The sequence below is a fragment of the Podarcis melisellensis genome, assembly GCF_964234715.1.
Source record: "Podarcis melisellensis genome assembly, chromosome: 16".
In the NCBI taxonomy this organism is placed as follows: Eukaryota; Metazoa; Chordata; class Lepidosauria; order Squamata; family Lacertidae; genus Podarcis; species Podarcis melisellensis.
In genome coordinates this window covers 11669351-11689268 of record NC_138533.1, presented here as the reverse complement: position 1 = coordinate 11689268, position 19918 = coordinate 11669351, and the positions used below count along the sequence as shown (strand labels likewise).

General features: G+C 47.6%; 1 protein-coding gene and 2 long non-coding RNA genes across 6 annotated transcripts in view; 1 reads left to right on the top strand and 2 right to left on the bottom strand.

The window, feature by feature from the left end:
* The window catches only part of LOC309358823, a 74412-nt gene extending 58956 nt beyond the window's left edge, over window positions 1-15456 (top strand). The window contains exon 2 of the long non-coding RNA XR_014163643.1: window positions 14776-15456. This is a non-coding gene — a long non-coding RNA (uncharacterized lncRNA). The remainder of the gene's footprint in view (window positions 1-14775) is intronic.
* On the bottom strand, window positions 6513-19469 carry B3GAT3 (beta-1,3-glucuronyltransferase 3). Of its 4 annotated transcripts, none has more exons than XM_081891820.1 (7): window positions 18993-19469; window positions 17577-17779; window positions 15690-15779; window positions 13500-13677; window positions 11013-11343; window positions 9757-10047; window positions 6513-7932 (listed from the first exon to the last, which is right to left on the bottom strand). In XM_081891820.1, the coding sequence occupies exons 2-7, from the start codon at window positions 17650-17652 to the stop codon at window positions 7834-7836; spliced, it is 1065 nt and encodes a 354-aa protein (XP_081747946.1). In that variant the 5' UTR covers window positions 17653-17779; window positions 18993-19469; the 3' UTR covers window positions 6513-7833. The 4 variants fall into 4 exon arrangements, with proteins under 4 accessions (XP_081747946.1, XP_081747947.1, XP_081747949.1 ...); XM_081891821.1 differs by lacking the exon at window positions 18993-19469 and adding an exon at window positions 18786-18886; XM_081891823.1 differs by lacking the exon at window positions 18993-19469 and adding an exon at window positions 18786-18886 and having other exon boundaries at window positions 17593-17779.
* On the bottom strand, window positions 13777-15668 carry LOC309358841. Its single transcript, XR_014163660.1, has 2 exons — window positions 15602-15668; window positions 13777-14762 (listed from the first exon to the last, which is right to left on the bottom strand). It is a non-coding gene; the product is annotated as an uncharacterized lncRNA (long non-coding RNA).
* Window positions 19470-19918: the final 449 nt, after the last annotated feature.

Here is a 19918-nt window from a genome sequence, read left to right as displayed (position 1 = left end):
CTAACCACTACATCACACTGGCCCAGGGATGGGGGGAGCCAATGTCACCACCTCTTCAGTTTCTATCAGCCCTGACCATTGGCCATGCTGGCTAAGGCTGATAGGAGTTGGAGTCTGTGCTGGCTCTTCATACCTGAGCTATTAAGAGTCCTTGCTGCTGGTCAGAGCACAGGTTAGTGCAGACCAATGGGGTGGCAGGCAGGGAGCCCACCAGTAGGTGGCGCCAGAGCCAATGACAGGAAGAGCCAATTCAATCTCTCTCTTTTTTTGTCCCCATCCTCCTCCTCCTCTCTGCTGAATTTTACATAAGCAAAACTGAGGAGGAAGCTGGCAAGCAGTGCCACCCCCTGGACTCTCTGTAAATAAGAGGCCAGAGACGTCGGAACTGGCAGTATGCCTCTGAATAATAACAGTTGCTGGGAATCGAAGGTGGGCACTGTGGTTGGCTACTGTGAGAACAGGATGCTGACCTTGTTGGGCCATTGATCCAGCAGCCAGGCCCTTTGTATGTTCTTAGGAGGCATCCTGCCAACCCCAACATGCCAGACTCCTTACGTACATCCGTCCCAGGGGGTAGCACTGCTTATCAGTACTCCTGATAAGCACTGATGTTCCTCCTCCTTAATCTCAGTGTTGTCCTTGTAGAGTTCAACAGGGAAGAGGATGGGGAGAAACCTTGAGTCAGTTTTCTCTGCTTATCATTAGCTCCACCTCCACCTAGAGTTTGGGCTCCTTTGCCATCTGCTCTACCAGTCGCATTGGGCACAAGCCACCACTGAAGGGGGCGCAGGGGGAGAGAGAGAGAGAGAGATGAAATAGGTGGAAGGAGGGCAGGAGACTTGCATGTTTCCCAGTACATTTCCGAGCACAATTCAAAGTGTTGGTGTTGACCTTTAAAGCCCTAAGTGGCCTTGGCCCAGTATACCTGAAGGAGCGTCTCCACCCCCATTGTTCTGCCCGGACACTGAGGACCAGCGCTGAGGGCCTTCTGGCGGTTCCCTCATTGCGGGAAGCAAAGCTACAGGGAACCAGGCAGGGGGCCTTCTCGGTAGTGGCGCCTGCCCTGTGGAACACCCTCCCACCAGATGTCAAAGAGATAAACAATTACCTGACATTTAGAAGACATCTGAAGGCAGCCCTGTTCAGGGAAGTTTTTAATATGTGACATTTTAATGTATTTTTAATCTTTGTTGGAAGCTGCCCAGAGTGGCTGGGGAAATCCAGCCGGATAGGCGGAGTACAAATAAAATATTAATAATAATTATTATCATTATTGAATCAGTTCAGACCCTTGGTAAGAGTGATCTGGCCCTTTCACAGGCAAAAAAGAGAAGCAGGTGTCAGAAAGATAAACTCCTTGGCCAAGCATGTGCTCACAGGCACCCTGCTCCTTATTTCTGGGTTGCTGCCAGTACTGCCCCTCAACCATTATTTTGCACCCAGCTCTGATTGGCAGACCTTGGGTTCTGTTCAGTGGTGGCTGGTGCCCATTGGGACTGGTTGGGCTGAAGGGAGGGAGCCCACCAGTAGGTGGCGCCAGATCCAATGGCAGGCAGAGCCAACCAATTCTAGCTTTGCCCTCCACCTCCTCCCTGACAAGTTCTGTCAGGCAACAACTCTGATGTCAGTTGCTGCCATCCCCTAGGCAGCTGGTAAGTCAGAAGGCAGGCAAGTGGAGGCAGTCTGTAGGAAGACTACAGACTGGTGGGGCAGCACTTCCTTAGCCTGACTGGAGCAGCTTTCACTGGCTCTATTTTGTTGATCTTGCAAGCCTGAAGTCTGCCCATTCTCTGAATTTGTGGGCCTCAGCAAATCATAAACTGCCTACCCTCAGGAAGGGAAGCCCATGAAATAGATGACCAGGCATGCCTATAGCTTGCCCTAGCTCCTTTGGCCAAGCAAAGGAGCTTTTACTTTATTTTCTTCAGCCCCTAAAGCTGGAAACTGGTCCTCAGCTGGGGAACGTGAGGACTGGAGACTCTTGCATTCTCTCTCTATCTCTCTTGATTTAGCCATATAGATACAGTGGTACCTCGGGTTACATACGCTTCAGGTTACAGACTCCGCTAACCCAGAAATAATACCTCAGGTTAAGAACTTTGCTTCAGGATTAGAACAGAAATCGTGCAGCGTTAGCAGGAGACCCCATTAGCTAAAGTGGTGCTTCAGGTTAAGAACAGTTTCAGGTTAACTACGGACCTCCGGAACGAATTAAGTACTTAATCTGAGGTACCACTGTACATATTACAAATACATGTACATATTGCATATACAAAAGAGGAAAAAACACAAAAAATGAAAAAATAAAGGAAAAATATTTTTTTTTAAAGGAAAAAAAAACCAAACGTTTTCAAATATACATCTTTATAGGGAATACAAGACTCTTTGCATTCTCAAGCAAGTCGCAGAGGAGGAAGTGTCTGGTGAAAGCTTTATACAGATAAGCGACTTCTGTTGGCTCCTGGCCCTGGCTGGTGGTTTCGATTTTTTCAGCCTGGAAAATCAGAAGCTGCTGAAGGAACTTATTCTTCCAGCAGGACAGGATGTGTGGACGTCCAACTCCCAACACCACTTGCACTTCAGATCTGAGCGGCCAGTGAACAAGGTGGGAGTCAGTAGGGGCCCCAATCCGTCCTCCAAAGGTATTGCTGACCTTTGGGCCGAGTCGGATCAATTGCCCAGAGGAATTACTGCTTCGTCTCATCCCTCTTGTGATGTTCGACAAAAGAAGAGTCCTTCGGTGTCAAGCCCAAGGCCCGTCTAGTACAGCATCTTGTTCACACAGTGGCCAACCAAATGCTGATGGGAAACCGGCAAACAGGACCTGAACGCAGCGGCAATGTTAGAGGGGTTTTTTCACTGGTGGCAGATGACAGAAACTGTGACACCGTGAGACTGGTGTAAAACCAAACCAAAATAAAGGTTTTATTTCAAAACAACAAACAGTGAAGCTTGTTGGGTGTTTTTTTCCTGCAGGCAGAGTTCAAACTGCAGCTTTTCTCCTTTTGTAGGCATGGCCAGCTGTACTCAATCAGCCCAGAGCTCACAGAAACTGTTCTTAAAGGTACAAACATCTTTACTGTTTCTGTGCAGAATGACTCCCCACTTGTGACTCCCAGTAACTGATATTCAGAGGCAGTTTGCTTCCTGACAGTAGAGGGAGAATGTGACCATATAGACTTGTAGCCATCGATATCCCTCTCCTCCATTAATTTCTCCCATCCTCTTTTAAAGCCACACACGTTGGTGGCCATCACTGCCACCAGTGGGGAGCAAGCAAGCTCCACAGTTTAACTAAGTCCTGTGTAAAGAAGCCCTTCCTTCTGTCTGCCCTTAATCTCCCAATAGGTGGGCAACCGCGTGTTGAGATTCCTGCTTTGCAGCGGGTTGGACTAGATGACCCTGGGGGTCCCTTCCAACTCTACAATTCCACGATTCTGTGATTCAGCTTCATTGGAGAGCCTCAGGTTCTAGAATGAGGAGAAAGGGAGCAAAAACATCTTCCTATGCACTTTCCCCCACCGTGCATAACCTTATACAGCTCTATCGTGTCCTCCCTTACTCGCCTCTCCTCCAAACTTTAAAACTCCCAAATGTCGTAACCTTTCTTCATAGATGGAGCCCTTTGGGAGTGATAGGGCAGAACGCAGGAAGACCAACAGCAGGCCGAGCAAAAGGCAATAATAGGTGGCAGGGCTGGAATAACTAAAATAGGCACGTGCTTAAGCCATCTAGGGAAGGGGAGCACCACAGACATTTTCCATTGCCGGTAATGGTCACAAATTGATCAGCTGAGTGTTCATTTTCTCAGCTGAAGAATATTAAAAATCCCGACAAAACAATTATGCAGCAAGGCAGGCTGGCCGCCTCATCTCTACTAAGTACAGAAGCAGATGTGTTACGTAAGATTAGTTTCGAGGATCTGATCAAGGACTTTGCAATTAGAAAAAGTAGGAGATTCCTCCCCCCCAAAAGGGGAAGAATACAAGAATAAATATTATTTTCCATCTCACTGTAGCTTCTGTTTCATTTTGAAGAATACAATTTTATTTTACAGTTTATTATTGTTTCTACAGTGGTACCTCGGGTGACAGATGCTTCAGGTTACAGGCGCTTCAGGTTACAGACTCCGCTAACCCAGAAATAGTACCTCGGGTTAAGAACTTTACCTCAGGATGAGAACAGAAATTGTGCACAGGCAGCAGCGGGAGGCCCCATTAGCTAAAGTGGTACCTCAGGTTAAGAACAGTTTCAGGTTAAGAACGGACCTCCAGAATGAATTAAGTTCTTAACCCGAGGTACCACTGTATTTTGAATTAGAAATACATGGGGGATCCAAAATATTTTAAGTGCTTAGGGTATCTAAAGGTATTGATCTGGCCCTGATTGGTGGAGCCTCCTTGCTGAGTTCTGCAAGGGTCAATACTGAAACGAAGGAGGAGGAAGCTGACAGGCCAGGCCACCCTTTGGACTGGTTTCACAGGAGAAGGCAATCAGGTGGGGTCTGGCTGAGGTTGGTGGCAGCACAACATTTGCCCTAATGCACCTGCCTTCACCGGGAAAATTGCTACCAGCTCCTTGATCATTTTTTTCAACGGTTCCCAGAACATACAGCTTGGCAAGAGGCACATGTTGAACCCAGCGAACGCTGACCACAGCTATTGAATCAGCTTCTTGGGCAATACTTTAAGCTACTGGAAACGAGTTCCTGAGATGTTGGCTGCAATTTTTTAAAAAGCTGAAATGGATTTGTCTTGAGGCTCATGTCTGACCGGAAGATACACCCTCTTCCTTGGAAGCCCTGATTGCCACTCCTAGAAGCTGGGAGGGAAGGTATAGTTCTGCAGCGATGAAGGAAATGCCGTCTGGTGTGGAAAACAGGGCGTCAGTGACACCAGGCGTGTCTCTTGTCCCCAAGGTGTTCAATATGGTCAAGCCACAGAGCTTCATACTTCCACCAAGTATAGTCAGCTAGAACAGATTTGAGTGTGAATTTTTGCCTTGATACTGGGAGGCAGGTGTGTAAATGCATGGGATTTTATAGCTCAAGAATTGGGAGTCTTTGTTTGCAAATGCGTGGGATTTACAGGTTTGTAAATGCATGGGGTGCTCTGGTCCATGGGGTCACGAAGAGTTGGACACAACTAAACAACAACTACAAATGCATGGGATTTTATAGATCAAGAATTGGGAGTCCTTTTTAGCTCAGGGGCCGCATTCCCTTCCAAGGGCCATGTGTTGATGGTGGGTGGGGCAAGAGGCGAAAGCAGACAGAGCAATGAATGTTAATTTTTGTATTATTGTAAAAAAAGTGGTTTCTACGCACTTTCCTCTCTGCCCTGGGAAACAAGAAAACTAATCATTCGAGGGCATATTCCAGTTAGGAGAAAACACGCAGGCAGGGAGTGAAGCAGGGTCAGTAGGCTGTGTGGCCCAGAGAGTCTCCCGAGGGCCAGGCAGAGGGGCTTGGGGGGCAACATTTGGCCACCAGGCTTGAGATTCCCACCCCTGTTACAGATGCTTAAGTATGAACGGGGTATGGGAGAGCCATTTCAGAAACTAATCTGGCTTGGATGTGAAGCACTGTACAAGCATTGCCAAAGTATGTTTGTGTGTCCCTGGTGTCTGCTGCAATCAGTTCGCAAACAAAAAAAAGCAGATTTAACTGTGAAGTTTTACTAAGATGCCAGAAAGTTGAAGGAAGAGGAAACACAGGGTTGCATGTCCGCAGTGGTTTCTTAATTCTTCAGAGACTCTCAGCTTTCATTTTTTTTTAAATCACCTTGTGTGGGTGATGCTTGCTGAAATCTCCCCAAAACAGGAAGTTCCCATGGAGCTCAATGTGACTTACTTCGGAATAGACACACACATAGGCTTGCACTGTGAATAATATTCCCAGTAGCTCGTAGCAAGTCACCAGCGCCTGCCTAAGCTTTGTCCTCCTCTCCAAGAGTGGAAAACAAAAAACACCCAAGACATTACAAGAAGCAAGTATGCACATTTGACATATTTGCATGATTTGGGCAAGTTGCAGAATTCACTTTGTACTGGTGCAGGATTTGGCAAATTTAAGGTTTGTGTTTGTGTGTGTAGAACACACCACCTTAGGAGAGGCAGGAGAGACCAAAGGGGCAGGGGTAGCTGGAGACATTGTCCATAGTGGAGATGGAAGCTATGGAGACCCCATAAAGCAGCCTTCAGCAACTGGGACACCTTTCAGATGTTTTGGACTCGCAACTCCCATCTCAGCCCTGATGGGCATTGTAGTCCAAAACATCCAGACTGCTGAAGACCACAATAACAGGAGGTCAGTCAACAGAGCAGGGATGGGGAACTTGTCAGGCCCTCCTGATGTGGCTAGACTACATATCCCATCAGCCTTGCCCCTGACCACTAGTCATACTGGCTGATGGGAGCTGGAGTCCTAGGACCCCTGGAGGACCACCCTGCATTACACAGGGTTCAATCAAGGCGTCTTAAGGCAGGCCGAGGTACAAATGAGAGGAAGCAGCGGAAGTCAACATGTTTATTGAGCGGTCAGCATGCAAGTTGCTGGAACAGCCACCAACACATGCAAACTGGGGTGGACACAGCACAGAAACACTCAAGAGCTCATGGGGAACAGGAACCAGCCCCTCCCCAGGATCAGGCCCCTGGCTTGGCAAGGACTGCTGTCCTTCCTAGAAAGAAGGGGTGGTGGTGGGGGACCTGTGGGGCCTCCTGATGTTGTTGCACTTCGGCCCCCATCAGTCCTAGAGGGCCAACTGCATCAGGGAGCTGGAGACCAGCAATGTCCAAAAGGCCATAGGTTCCCTCATGCCTGATTCAAAGAAAAATGATATGATTGGGGGAAGAACACATCAGCAGGAGAGACACAGGAATCCTTATCTTTGCTTCCAGCTTTTCCCAACTTTTCTTCTGAAGAATTGCAGTAAGGGCTACTACAGGCTTAACCTCCTTGCACCCTTTTCCTTCCCACAGACAGGCATAAGCAGGTGCCGATATATGTGCATAAAATACAAATTCACAATACAAATGTGAATCTTGTAATTTCCATACACATAATCTGTAAATGCTTCCATATTCACGTTTAAAGATCCATTACTTCTGACATGATTTCATTGTCACTTGGATTCTTGAGATTTTATATTTGGGGATCCTCTTTCCTCTGGTTTTGCTCCTGTGGGTGGGGATGTGGCTCAGGAACTTACAGTAGTGTTGCGATTGCTCCCTTATGTAACTGGTTTTATTAAGTAGAAGATAAATGGCTAAAATGGGGTTTCCCCCCCCAAAGGGATGAACTTTTGGATTTCACTTAAGTCCCCTTCCCAACACCAATCAACGTCATTCAAGCACTCTTGTTACAGGAGGGAGCAGTCAGACTATAAGACAAATGTTGCCAGGGAGGAGGGAACAAAGCATTTTGGGGGGGACGGGCGGTCAGAGCAGCCAGCAGGGGAAAGCAAAGGGGACTTTTTCACCAGTAGGAAGCTGCAGCATTCAACGAAGAAACGTTTTTAAAGAGGGAGGGCACCGAAATAGAAGACATTTCTCCAGCAGTAGGAAGGCGAGGGGGCGGGGGATAGCAGCAGTTGTGAATCAAGTCTCTTCTCACTGGAGACAGAGTGTTCCTTCCATGCTGGGGGTCGAGAACAGGGAGCTCATCCTTAATAAATAAAAAGAGTTCCGGGGCAGCCCATGTCTGTGGATGGGCAGGGGAGTGGCAGTCAAAGACTTCAGCATCTGTGACCAATCGAGTTTGGCGAGTCCTTCTAGCTCCTCCCACGCCCCACGGAGGCACTGCCACTGTCTCAGTAGCCAAAGGGGGCCCAGTCACACCTCGATGCTGGGGTCAGAGCCCAGGCCCTGCTTTTGCAACAACTCCTCTTGTTTCATCTTGGGCTTCTCGGTCCGGGTATGCCAGACGAGCACCTGCAAGATCAAAAGAGATGTTTCTGTTTCAATTTCTCTACTACTGGTGCCCGAGTTTGCTTGTGTTTTCCTCTTCCCACCCCACCCCTTTTCCTTTTCAAACATGTACTGTTTCGGGGGCAAACATACAAAGGTTTTCCACTCACAGCGGCTACCACCGTCAACCATTATGTGAGGAAGGGCAGTAGGACCATCTGCCCTTGGGGGCAACTGTACCAACGGTGCTAAATTGCTTCTCGACATCTCAAAAAGGAACTTCTCAATGGGAATCTGACAGTCATCAGGCCTGCCTTGTCTGAGACAAACCGCCTTAAAATAGCTGCTGCAAACTTCCTGCTGCTTGAGGAAGTGAAACCATGTATTAACGAGTGTCGTGCACACACACTCTCCCCTTGCCCTGGTCATCTGCTAAAACACCAATCAGGATTCACGGCAGCCTTCCCTGACCAGGTGTCCTCCAGATATTTTGGACACCAACTCCCATCAGTTGGAGACAGCACAGTTTTGTGTCGGCGGGAGCTGATGGAAGTTGCAGTCCAGGAGTGGGGAGTCTGTGGTCTTCTGTACGTTGATGGACTCCAACTTCCATTAACCCCAGCCAGCATGGCTAATGATAAATAGCTGGTGGGACCTGTAGTCTCCATGTCCCAACCAATCAGGGATCATATTATTAAATGCACTTACAGAGGTGTAAAGCAGAGATGGGGAACTCCTGGCCTTCCAGCTGTTGTCCTGAATGGGGTAACTGTGCCCCTGAAGGACCAGGTGTGCAGCCTGGGAGTCATTTTGGACTCACAGCTGTCCATGGAGGCGCAGGTTAATTTTGTGTCCAGGGCGGCTGTCTACCAGCTCCATCTGGTACGCAGGCTGAGACCCTACCTGCCCGCGGACTGTCTAACCAGAGTGGTGCACGCTCTAGTTATCTCCCGCTTGGACTACTGCAACGCGCTCTACGTGGGGCTACCTTTGAAGGTGACCCGGAAACTGCAATTAATCCAAAATGCGGCAGCTAGACTGGTGACTGGGAGTGGCCGCCGGGACCACATAACACCGGTCCTGAGAGATCTGCATTGGCTCCCAGTATGTTTCCAAGCACAATTCAAAGTGTTGGTGCTGACCTTTAAAGCCCTAAACGGCCTCAGTCCTGTATACCTGAAGGAGCATCTCCACCCCCATTGTTCAGCCCGGACACTGAGATCCAGCACCGAGGGCCTTCTGGCGGTTCCCTCATTGCGAGAATTGAGATTACAGGGAACCAGGCTGAGGGCCTTCTCAGTAGTAGCGCCCACCCTGTGGAACCGCCCTCCCTTCAGATGTGAAGGAAATAAGCAGCTATCTTCTTTTTAAAAGACATCTGAAGGCAGCCCTGTTTAGGGAAGTTTTTAATATTTAATGCTGTATTGTTTTTAACACTTGATTGGAAGCCGCCCAGAGTGGCTGGGGAAACTCAGTCAGATGGGTGGGGTATAAATAATAAATTATTATTATTATTTTACTCCAGTTCCCATCAGTCCCAGCCAGCGTGGCCAATTATCAGGGCTGGTGGGGTTGTACATCTAGAGGGTCACAGGTTCCCCATCCTTGTGGCAGTCAAAAATATTGTCAGGTCCGAAATAGTTGCTGCATTGGTGAGTGTGTAGGGGAATCTGTAGGGGACTCAATAGAATCATATAATTGGAAGGGACCCTGAGGGTCACCTAATCCAACGCGCTACAATGCAGGAATCTCAACACATGGTCCCCCATCCGATTTGAAACCATGCCAGACCCTGCTTAGCTTTACAAATGTGCCAGCAGTTTTACTGATGTCTGCCAACCTGCTCACCTTGGTGCAGTTGTCAGCCTTGGGCTCCAGCTCCTCAATCGACACCAGGGACTGCAGCAGGCTGCTCTCCAGGTAGCCGCGCTCGGCCAGCAAGTCAAAGTGAGCTTCCCGATTGGCCAGGAGCAGATCGAGGGCCACGGCAAAGCCGGCCATGTCCATGGGGAAGGGCCGGTTGGGCTTCCAGGCCGTGTAGAAACCCACCACTTTGCCGTTCTCCACCAGGGGGCGCTCAAAGCGGAGGCCTCCCACCAGGCCGACAGGCCACACCGAGACGCGCTTGGTGGAGCGGATCTGGTTGGGGACAGGGTGGAGCAAAGAAAGAAAAAGAGAGGGAGAGTTTGATAAAACTGCTTTTAGAATGCTTCCATTTTCTGGAACACTTTCTTTAAAAACTGTGGCTGTGTTTGCAGCCCTGGGTGGGATATAAATTGAACGTCAACAACACCATCTTCTGGAGACCAGCTATTTGTTTAACAACCTGTTTATTCCCATCTCTTGTGGTAACCTTTAACCTCTCCCCAATAAAGCACCCCAAAATCCTGCACATGCTCGTTTGCCACGCTACCTTAGCCATGTCTACTTAGACGGAGGTCTAAGAGAATTCAGTGTGGGCTTCTCCCATGTAAGTCACATAAGTTAGGACTGTAGCCTTAGTATGTAAGGAGTAATTCCTTCTGTTCAACCCCCCCCCCCCGCTGTCAGCTATGAGGCTTGGTACTTAGGCACCTATGTCTGTAGAAACTGACACAACTGCAGAATAGATAGTGGAGTATCCATTTACTCCCACGGAATCCCACCCAAACCCCAAGCTTTGTTAAATCCCTGGGAACACGGGAGCCAACTCTTAGGGGCCAAGGTCCCTATTCAAGTTGGCACCCCTGCCTGGGAAGAGGGGTTGATTGTAAAACCACTCTGAAAATGATAGCTCTGTAAAGGGAATAGGGACCTCCTAGCAATAAAAAAAAACCCCCAATGAACGACACCTCCCAGGATTCTTCAGGGGAAACCATGACTATTTAAAGTGGAGCGATACTGCTTTAAATGTACAGTACAGATGGGGGCTAAGTCAGAACCGATAGAAGATTTGTATTGTTAGTATTATCTGACAATGCTTCTTTCGCCTCCTCCCCATTATATTTGTTAAAATAAAAGGTTTTGGTTTTCAGAAGAAGAAGAATATGGAACATTCTGGAATCTAGAAGAACTGCAATTCCCCCCCCCCAAAATCTGTTGCACCCCTTCCTCCCGGCACTGACTTCGTCAAAGAGGCGCAAGCTGTAGGTGTTGTCATCGTCCGCAAAGTACACCACCGCCTTCTTGCCCAGCTCGTGGTTCTCCCGCAGCCACTGCAGGGCCAGGTTCCGCTGCTCCACCCCCCGGGGCTTCAGCCAGTTGGGGTCGCTCTCCTTGCGCTTGTGCTCCTTGGGCGTTTCGGTGTGCAGGTGCGTGAAGCGCAGGTGGCTCTGAGCCAGCAGCTCCGAGACCAGCTGCGTCTTGGCCGGCGCGTCCTCGACCACGATCCAGTGCAGGTTCTTCACGTGCAGGAGGGTCTGCGACAGGCGCACCAGCTCCGCCTTCTGGACCAGCCTGGGGAAGAGGAGGCCAGAGAGAAGGAAGCAAGAGAGAAATCGGGGAGACAGATTTAGAGGGGCTCTAGCCACAGCTTTGGTAGCAGAGCGTGCAGAAGGTCTCAGGTTCAAGCCCCAGGATCTCCAAGCAGGCCAAGGAATGTCCCTTGTCAGAAACCCCTGAAGAATCACTGCTAATGTTCACACTTTGTATAAGGCAGCTTCTTGGGTTTCTATTTCACTGATTCTGTCTTTGTGGCCAATATCTGGTGGAAGACGTTATTCACTATCTATTCATCTGTCCTTTATACAGTGATCAAAGAAAGATTTCTGGAATCATAGAATCATAGAGTTGGAAGAGACCACAAGGGCCATCGAGTCCAACCCCCTGCCAAGCAGGAAACACCATCAGAGCACTCCTGACATATGGTTGTCAAGCCTCTGCTTAAAGACCTCCAAAGAAGGAGACTCCACCACACTCCTTGGCAGCAAATTCTACTGTCGAACAGCTCTTACTGTCAGGAAGTTCTTCCTAATGTTTAGGTGGAATCTTCTTTCTTGTAGTTTGGATCCATTGCTCTGTGTCCGCTTCTCTGGAGCAGCAGAAAACAACCTTTCTCCCTCCTCTATGTGACATCCTTTTATATATTTGAACATGGCTATCATATCACCCCTTAACCTCCTCTTCTCCAGGCTAAACATGCCCAGCTCCCTTAGCCGTTCCTCATAAGGCATCGTTTCCAGGCCTTTGACCATTTTGGTTGCCCTCCTCTGGACACGTTCCAGTTTGTCAGTGTCCTTCTTGAACTGTGGTGCCCAGAACTGGACACAGAAATGGAAGAAATGGCTCAGTTTATTTGGAGCGACACGAACTGCTTTGGGACACATAAAGTGGCTCTTGGATTAGAAAGGGAGAATTAGATAATGTTGCTATAAATTGTTTTGGAGACCGGGAGGTTTAATCTGAAGTTGGGTGAACTGGTGGTACTTCTGATTCTTCTTTCCTTTATACTATCAATGTTTGTTGATATTTGTTTCATAGAGCCATAGAGTTGGAGGGGCCACAAGGACCATTTGGTCCAACCCCCTCCAACACAGGAATCTTCTATTATCACTACATATGTATTTTGGTACATTATAATGTAATTGCCATGGGCTTTGGACAGCACAATAAGCTTATTGGATATGGTCCTATTTAAATCAGACTGCTATTGAGAACCACAAAGATGGGAACTTCTGTTTATTTTTAGGGGAAAGGCCGTAACTCAGTTGTAGAGCCCCTGCTCTGCCTACTAAAGGTTACTGGTTTGATCTCTAGTATCTCCAGGCAGGGCTGGGAGAGACCCCTGCCTGAAAGCCAGGAGATCTACTGCCATGTAGAGATGGATGAACCAGTAGTCTGACTTGGTATATGGTAGCTGTCAGGAGCTCGTCCTACACTCAAGTAGGACCCTGGCAGAGACACATGTTCTCTCCCTCCTGGTCGTTCGTTTGGGAGCTTCAAAAGCTTTCTCTTGCCCAAACATCACAGCAACCGATGCCAACAGACATCGGCACACTTAGTCTGTGCAGTTCGCGTGACAGACCTCAGCAACTCAGCATTTTGGCTAATCTACTTTATTGACATATAAACACACATGGAGCATTGCAACACGGCTCCCTCTCTCTCTAGCATCAAACAGCAAAGAGAAATAACAAAGGACAATAGTGTTCACAGAACACAGTAACACAAACATCCTGTCTCTGTCACTTCCCACTCTGTGGAGTCATGTGATACACAACAATCCCATGACTGCAATCATGGAGCAGGAATTCTAACAGTAGCTTCCCGTGTCTTAAGGGAAGAGCTCTACCTCAGTGTCAGAGCATCTGTTTTACATACAGATGGTCCCAAGTTCAACCTCAGCTTCTACAGGTAGGGCTAGACATAGACTCCTGTATCAAAGCCTGCAGTCGCTGTCAGTCGAAGTGTAGACAATGCTGAGCTAGATGGGGCCAGAGGGTCTGGCTCACTCTAAGGCAGTGTCCTATGCCCCTGAGTCTCCTCTGATCAGCAGCACCTCTCTCACAGTCCTTCCTTCCCAAGATCCTTCTTCACGCAAGTCATGCCCTCAGTTGCTGAACTATGACCCAGAACCGACACTGCCCCCTACCCCCAAGGATCTGGCACCTTACCTAGCGTAGGTGGGCGTGACGGCATAAATGACCGGCAAAGCTTGTTCTGCTGGCTCTGGGACTTTTTCCCGCCCCTGGAGCCTCTTCAGCTCATTCTGCAACTGGGACAGCTTTTTCTCCTTGGCATGGATGAGGTCGCTGGCTGACTTCAGGTGCTGGGTGCAGTCGCAGGGCTGTCCTGAGGCCAGAGGGAGGAATATCAGCACACAACTGCTGCAATAATATCCATATATATATACACACTGTATTGGCCTGAATATAAGCCTCACTTCCCCCCCCAAATCCCAACCGTTAAAAGTTAAAGTGCGGCTTAAATTCGTGACCTTACAAAAATGGGCTTTTACAATATCGCTGCTGAAACAGAAATATAGTAAAACGGAACAATAAAATGTTTTATTGCTGATTTGTGAGCTTGAGACTGTTCATTTGCCATTTACGGGTGTGAGTGCCTGCAGAATTGTAGCAATTGAATAGTGATTTGTGACTGTACGGTAACTTTTGCGGGCTTGCAAGATCAAAGGCTTAAATTGGCTCGGAGTTACAATTCTACCAACCACAGCAATTTTCAGCCTGTAACCCAATTTTAAAGGAGCAGCTTATATTTGGGTATTGTCTCCCCCCCCTTGAATTTTAAAGGTGTGGCTTATTTGTGGGTGCGGCTTATATTCGGGCCAATACAGTATATATAAGAATTCTGGGAACTGTAAATAGCCCCTCACAGAGCTACAATTCCCAGTTATCCTTAACAAGTTCCCAGGAGAAGAAAGGGAAGGAAGCCATATGGTGTGGATATAGCCCTGAACAATGTAAGGTAGGGTGGAGGCGAAGGGTTACATTCTAAATCAGAAGTGGGGGACCTGTGGCTCTCCAGATGATAATGTTGGACTTTAACTCCCACGAGATCGACAGCATGGCCAATGGTCAGGGATGATGGGAGTTGTAGTTCAGCAGCACCTGGAGATCCTACCCTACCCTATCCTAGACACATGTCCCAACGAATCAGGGATCACCTATCAAATGCACTTCCAGATGTGTAAAGTTGGGAGTCCAGCAGTATCTGGAGGGCCCAGAAGGGTATACCTCTTTGCAGTAGAGCCTTGTCAAATTTTCTATATTCTCCTGCAGGCCATCACAAGACTATGATTGAATACAGACTTTGCTGTTTTAACATCGAGTCAGGCATTGTTTACCCAGCATTGCTAAATATCTAGCTTTATAGAAGAGTTCTGAGAACTCAAAAGTTTGCTCATAATTTGATTGGTCCTAAATACAGTAGTGCCCCGCAAGACGAATGCCTCGCAAGACAGAAAACTCGCTAGACGAAAGGGTTTTCCGTTTTATGAGCTGCTTCGCAAGACGAATTTCCCTATGGGCTTGCTTTGCAAGACGAAAACGTCTTGCAAGTTTGTTTCCTTTTTCTTAACACCGTTAATACAGTTGCGACTTGACTTCAGGGAGCAACTCATAGAACGCAGTGTACATAGTAGCCTTTTTTGAGGTTTTTAAAGACTTTGGTGATTTTTGAAGCTTTTCCAAAACTTATTTTGCAGCCATTTGGTAAGTTAAGCTTTTAAAACTTTTTTGGGGGGTTTTGAATTTTGAGTTGGGGTGTTTGGAATTCAAGGACTTGGTGTTGGGGGGGGGTTGCGAGAATCTGGGAGCTTGTGGTTTTTTTTCTGCATTTTTATGATTTTCTGTGACCATTGGGCAACTCTGCTGTTTTTAAAAAAAAATTCTGGATTTGAATTTCTGTGTGCTGGGTGGCTGGGGGAACAGCTGGGGAGGGGTTTGCAAGAATCTGGAAGCTTGTGCTTTTTTTCCTGCATTTTTATGATTTTCTGTGACCATTGGGCCACTCTGCTGTTTTTTTTTAAAAAAATCTGGGTTTGAATTTTGAAATGCTCTTTACAGTATGTGTGACTTTAAAGAGCACTTAATAAACTCTTGTTGTACCAAATTTGGCTTTGTTTGGACTTTTTTTGACCATAGGAACGCATTAATTGATTTTCAATGCATTCCTATGGGATTTCGTGCTTCGCAAGACGAAAAATTCGCTAGATAAAAAAATTCACGGAACGAATTAATTTCGTCTTGCGAGGCACCACTGTAAAGGTATTGCCTGCTAATAGATATTGGAAAGTCCATTAAATAAATACAGCAGGATACCTCCATCCCTCCTTTGCTACTCACCCAGTTGCAGCAGTGCATACATCAGGCCGATCACCGACACCAGGAAATAGATGACAAACACGTTTTTTAATTTCACCTTCATGGCAGGGCCTGCAGAGATGAGACCAAAGATCAACACACGGCTCTGTAGGGAAAAATTAAGATACCACCCACACCATACATTTAAAGCACTCTTATGCCACTTTAATAGGCAGGGCTTCCCCCAAAGAATCCTCAATACAGTGGTACCTCGCAAGACGAATGCCTTGCAAGATGAAAAACGCACAAGACGAAAGAGTTTTCCGTTTTTTGAGTCGTTCCGCAAGATGAATTTCCCTATGGGCTTGCTTCACAAGACGAAACGTCTTGCGAGTTCTTGCGAGTTTGTTTCCTTTGTCTTAAAGCCACTAAGCCATTAATAGCCGCTAATAGCCGTGCTTCGCAAGACGAAAAAACCGCAAGACGAAGAGACTCGCGGAACGGATTAATTTCGTCTTGCGAGGCACCACTGTACTTTAATTTGCTAACGGCGCTGACATCACAGAGTTAGTTTCCAGCACCCTTAACACACTGCAGGATTCTTCGTGACAGTTAAATTGGTGGTGTAAAAATGTACACAGAAGGACGCCGTGCTTGCCACCCTAGCTGCTGCAGTCTACACTAGTTGCAGCTTCCAGGGCAGCCCCACGTTGAGCACATTACAGCAATCAAGACGTGAGGCTACCGATGTGTACAACATGGTAGCAAGGCTATACCAGACCAGGAATGGTTATTACTGGCACTCCAGCCAAAGCAGACACAAAAAGACACTCACAGGCACTGAAGCCACATGGGCTCCAGTGACAAAAACAACTCCAGGGAATACACACAGATGATGAACATGTTTCGTTTGGGAGAGTGCTACCCTGCCCAGAGTAAGCAGACATTTCAATTCCTAGAGCTGTAAACACACAAGATCTCTGTCTTGTTAGGATTCAGTTTCAGCTTACTGGCCCTTATCCAGCCAATCACCGCTTCCAGGCACTGGTCCTGGACTTGTACAGCCTCACCTGACTCCAATGTAACAGAAAAATAGAGCTGGGCGTCACTGGCGTGTTGATGGCATTGTGTTCCAAATCCCCAAACGGCTGCTCCCAACGGCTTCATATAGATAGCAACCAGAATCAGGAACCAGATGCTAACATGTAGCACTCTGCAGCATAATTGCCAGGGGGCCGAGATGTAGGGTTAGAGGCAGTGTTCCTACTCAGAGTGAACCTACTGAAATGAATGGGCATGGTAGGTTCATTAATTTCAGTACATCTACTCTGAGAACAACTGAGTTGGAGGAAACACATAGTCACCCAATGTCATTTTCTGAAACTGGTCCTGTAAGTAGGATTGGAACCACTATAAAATGGTACTGCCAACTCACAGGACAAAGAGATTAAGCAAGAGTAACGTGGTCACACTCCCCTTGCCCCTCAACCAAGGTTTATTCAGTACTAAAACCCGGTCTAAACCTAGATAGAAATACAGTGGTACCTCGGGTTAAGTACTTAATTCGTTCCGCAGGTCCGTTCTTAACCTGAAACTGTTCTTAACCTGAAGCACTACTTTAGCTAATGGGGCCTCCTGCGGCTGCTGGGCCGCCGAAGCATGATTTCTGTTCTCATCCTGAAGCAAAGTTCTTAACCTGAAGCACTATTTCTGGGTTAGCGGAATCTGTAACCTGAAGCATATGTAACCTGAAGCGTATGTAACCTGAGGTACCCCTATATATCAAGACAGTTTTCTCAAAGTGGGCCACCACTACCCTCTTGAGCCCCTTGCTGAGAAGGGGCGTATTTGCAACCAGGAGGTAATTGTCAGAAAGCAGCAGACCACCTTTTTAAAACAGTAGGCAGTGTCACACAATAATGCACTTACCACACTCTGGACTCACCTGGTCAGCCCTCTCTGGCCAGCTCAAGGAAACCACAACAAACAAGGATCGAAAGGGCATGTGTTTAGCCAAATGATTCAATGTACTTTGTCCACATCCTCAGGCCTCAAAAGCTGAATCTGATCCCATAAAGCCAGACTAGACAGTGCACTGGGCACTTCAACTGGACTTGTCATAACCATGCCATCTAAGTAATGCAAAAATGAGAGTTTTTTTTAAAAAAAAGTTAACAAGATTAAAAAAACACACCATAAAAACCTCTAAGCAGTTTACATAAAATATAAAGGGTTGCATGCAGTGTTAGTCCTGCTCAGAGTAGGCCCACTGAAATTAATTAAACTAAAAACTATTGTTTTTAGTAGGTCTGCTGTGAGTAAAACATTGTTGGATACAACACAAAAGACACATTAAGTTATCCACAGCATCTGATGATAAAAACAATTTAGCCTAATTTATTTTCAAAAGAAAAGTAGCAGTTAAAAAATACATACTTTATAAAATAAAACTATGTCTTGATATGCATCCCAGATTAACATGTCTGCATAGGCTTGCTTAAACAAAAACGATTTTAGCAAGTGCCAAAAGCAGTACAGTGAAGGTGCCTGCTTAATATCATGGGGCAGGGAGTTCCAAAGTGTAGTTTTTATCCTCAAAGTGCCTAGCAAATCTATCTCAGCAGCCTGATTCCCTGCCTGTTTCACTGCCTACAGCTCCTGGGAATGCCAAGGAGCAGTGCGGGCTCTGCAGCATCAGGAGCGATCATGTTTGGACCCTCACATCTCATCATTCTTCAGAGACCAGGGTTGCCAGCTCTGTCTAACTGTCCAAAAATCCCTAAGAGCATTCAAGAATCCATCAAATCCCATGACAGCCTCTAGGGATAGAGCATCTTAATGGGTTTCCCATCTCTGTAGGGAAGAAATGTTGCCCAAACCTTTACCAGGAAACCAACGACAAGCCTGCAAGCTACGTAAATGCCTCTGGGGTTGCGGAGATGGCATCTGAGCACATACAGAGTGCCTTTACGTCTCTATCACCTAGGACGAGAGAGCAAGGGCTTGCTGGCTTGTGGGACGCAAGCACTCCTGAGCCCCTGCAACCTCTTATTTTAGGAACTCCGAAGCCCTGGTGAGATCTCTCTCCCTCTTTCCATGCTAAAGCCCCTCCCCTTCCCCTTGCGGTTACTGGGCAACCTTCAGCACTGCAGCATCATGGAGGCTCTGGGCACCCCTTGAAGCAGAGCCTCTCCATCTCCTCCTAGGAGCCCAGCAGCAACCCCACGCCGACGCCCCCAGCCCCCGTTCAATACCCCACCCCACCCCCGGCTCCCCTCTCCCGGCATGGGAAGGGAGACGGTGTGACACCGTTGCTATGGCGACGGAGCAAAGGCCGGTGCTCACCACGCTTCTGTTACTGCCCCCCGAGGCGAAGGAGGGAGAAGGGTCAGGGGGACGAGGATCCTCAGCTGCTCAAAGCCCCCTTCATCGTATCCGGGGTCCCCACGGAGTTCCCCGCGCCGGCCAACACAGCACTTCCGGTCCAGCCGCGTTTACCGTCCTTCAGAGGTCCCTTCTCGTGAAGGGTCCCCCGGTGCAGCTATTCCCCGTCTGGCCCGTTCCCCCCGCCTCCGGATTGCTTCATGCCTTTTCTTCTGTAATGTTGAAATACGTTGAAATGTTGTCCCTAGGTTCGACTGCACTCCGTTTGGTTCTCTTCTGCTGCGGTTTTAGCTGTTTCGTTTCCAGACAGGGTGACCGCGTGTCTTACTTTGCAGAGGACAGTCCTCTGTTTGAAGGGCTGTCAAGAGGACAATGGACTCCTCACAGAGCTTCAACTCCCAGCACCTTTAAATATATAGTGTGGATGTGATCCAAATCCAGATTAAAGAGAATGCACCAAATGAAGGGAGAGGGCTTGAACCTGTGCATCCAGTTATCAGCGCTACTTGGGACGCTGGGTGGAGCAGGTACAGAAGTCACCTGGTCACAGTGAAATAAAAAATGTAAGGTCATATATATATAATAAATGTTCATAAATGTACCAACCAAGCATGTACATAGATATGTGGACCACATGTCTGGAGCAGCACAGGAAGACTGTCCTGAAACCATTTTGACCATAGCTGTCAACATTTCCCTTTTTTTAAGGGAAATTACCTTATTCCAAATAGGATTCCTCATAAGAAAAGGGAAAAGTTGACAGCTATGATTTTGACACCCAAACTGACCAAATGTTTTCTCTGCAAGGAGGGAGGGGGTGAGGGAACCTTCCCATTGTCTCAGGAATTGGGTAATCACCATCTCAAAGCAAAGGCCAAACTACCAGG

What these genes read in the sequence shown, in the direction of transcription:
- B3GAT3 (XM_081891820.1), bottom strand. Translation starts at nt 17,652, where the DNA reads ATGCCCTTTCGATCCTTGTTTGTTGTGGTTTCCTTGAGCTGGCCAGAG. An exon ending in CCAGGTGAGTCCAGAGTGTG is followed by an intron (nt 15,780 to 17,576) that starts GTAAGTGCATTA and finishes TCATCTCTGCAG; the next exon opens with GCCCTGCCATGAAGGTGAAA. An exon ending in GTCACGCCCACCTACGCTAG is followed by an intron (nt 11,344 to 13,499) that starts GTAAGGTGCCAG and finishes CCTCTTCCCCAG; the next exon opens with GCTGGTCCAGAAGGCGGAGC.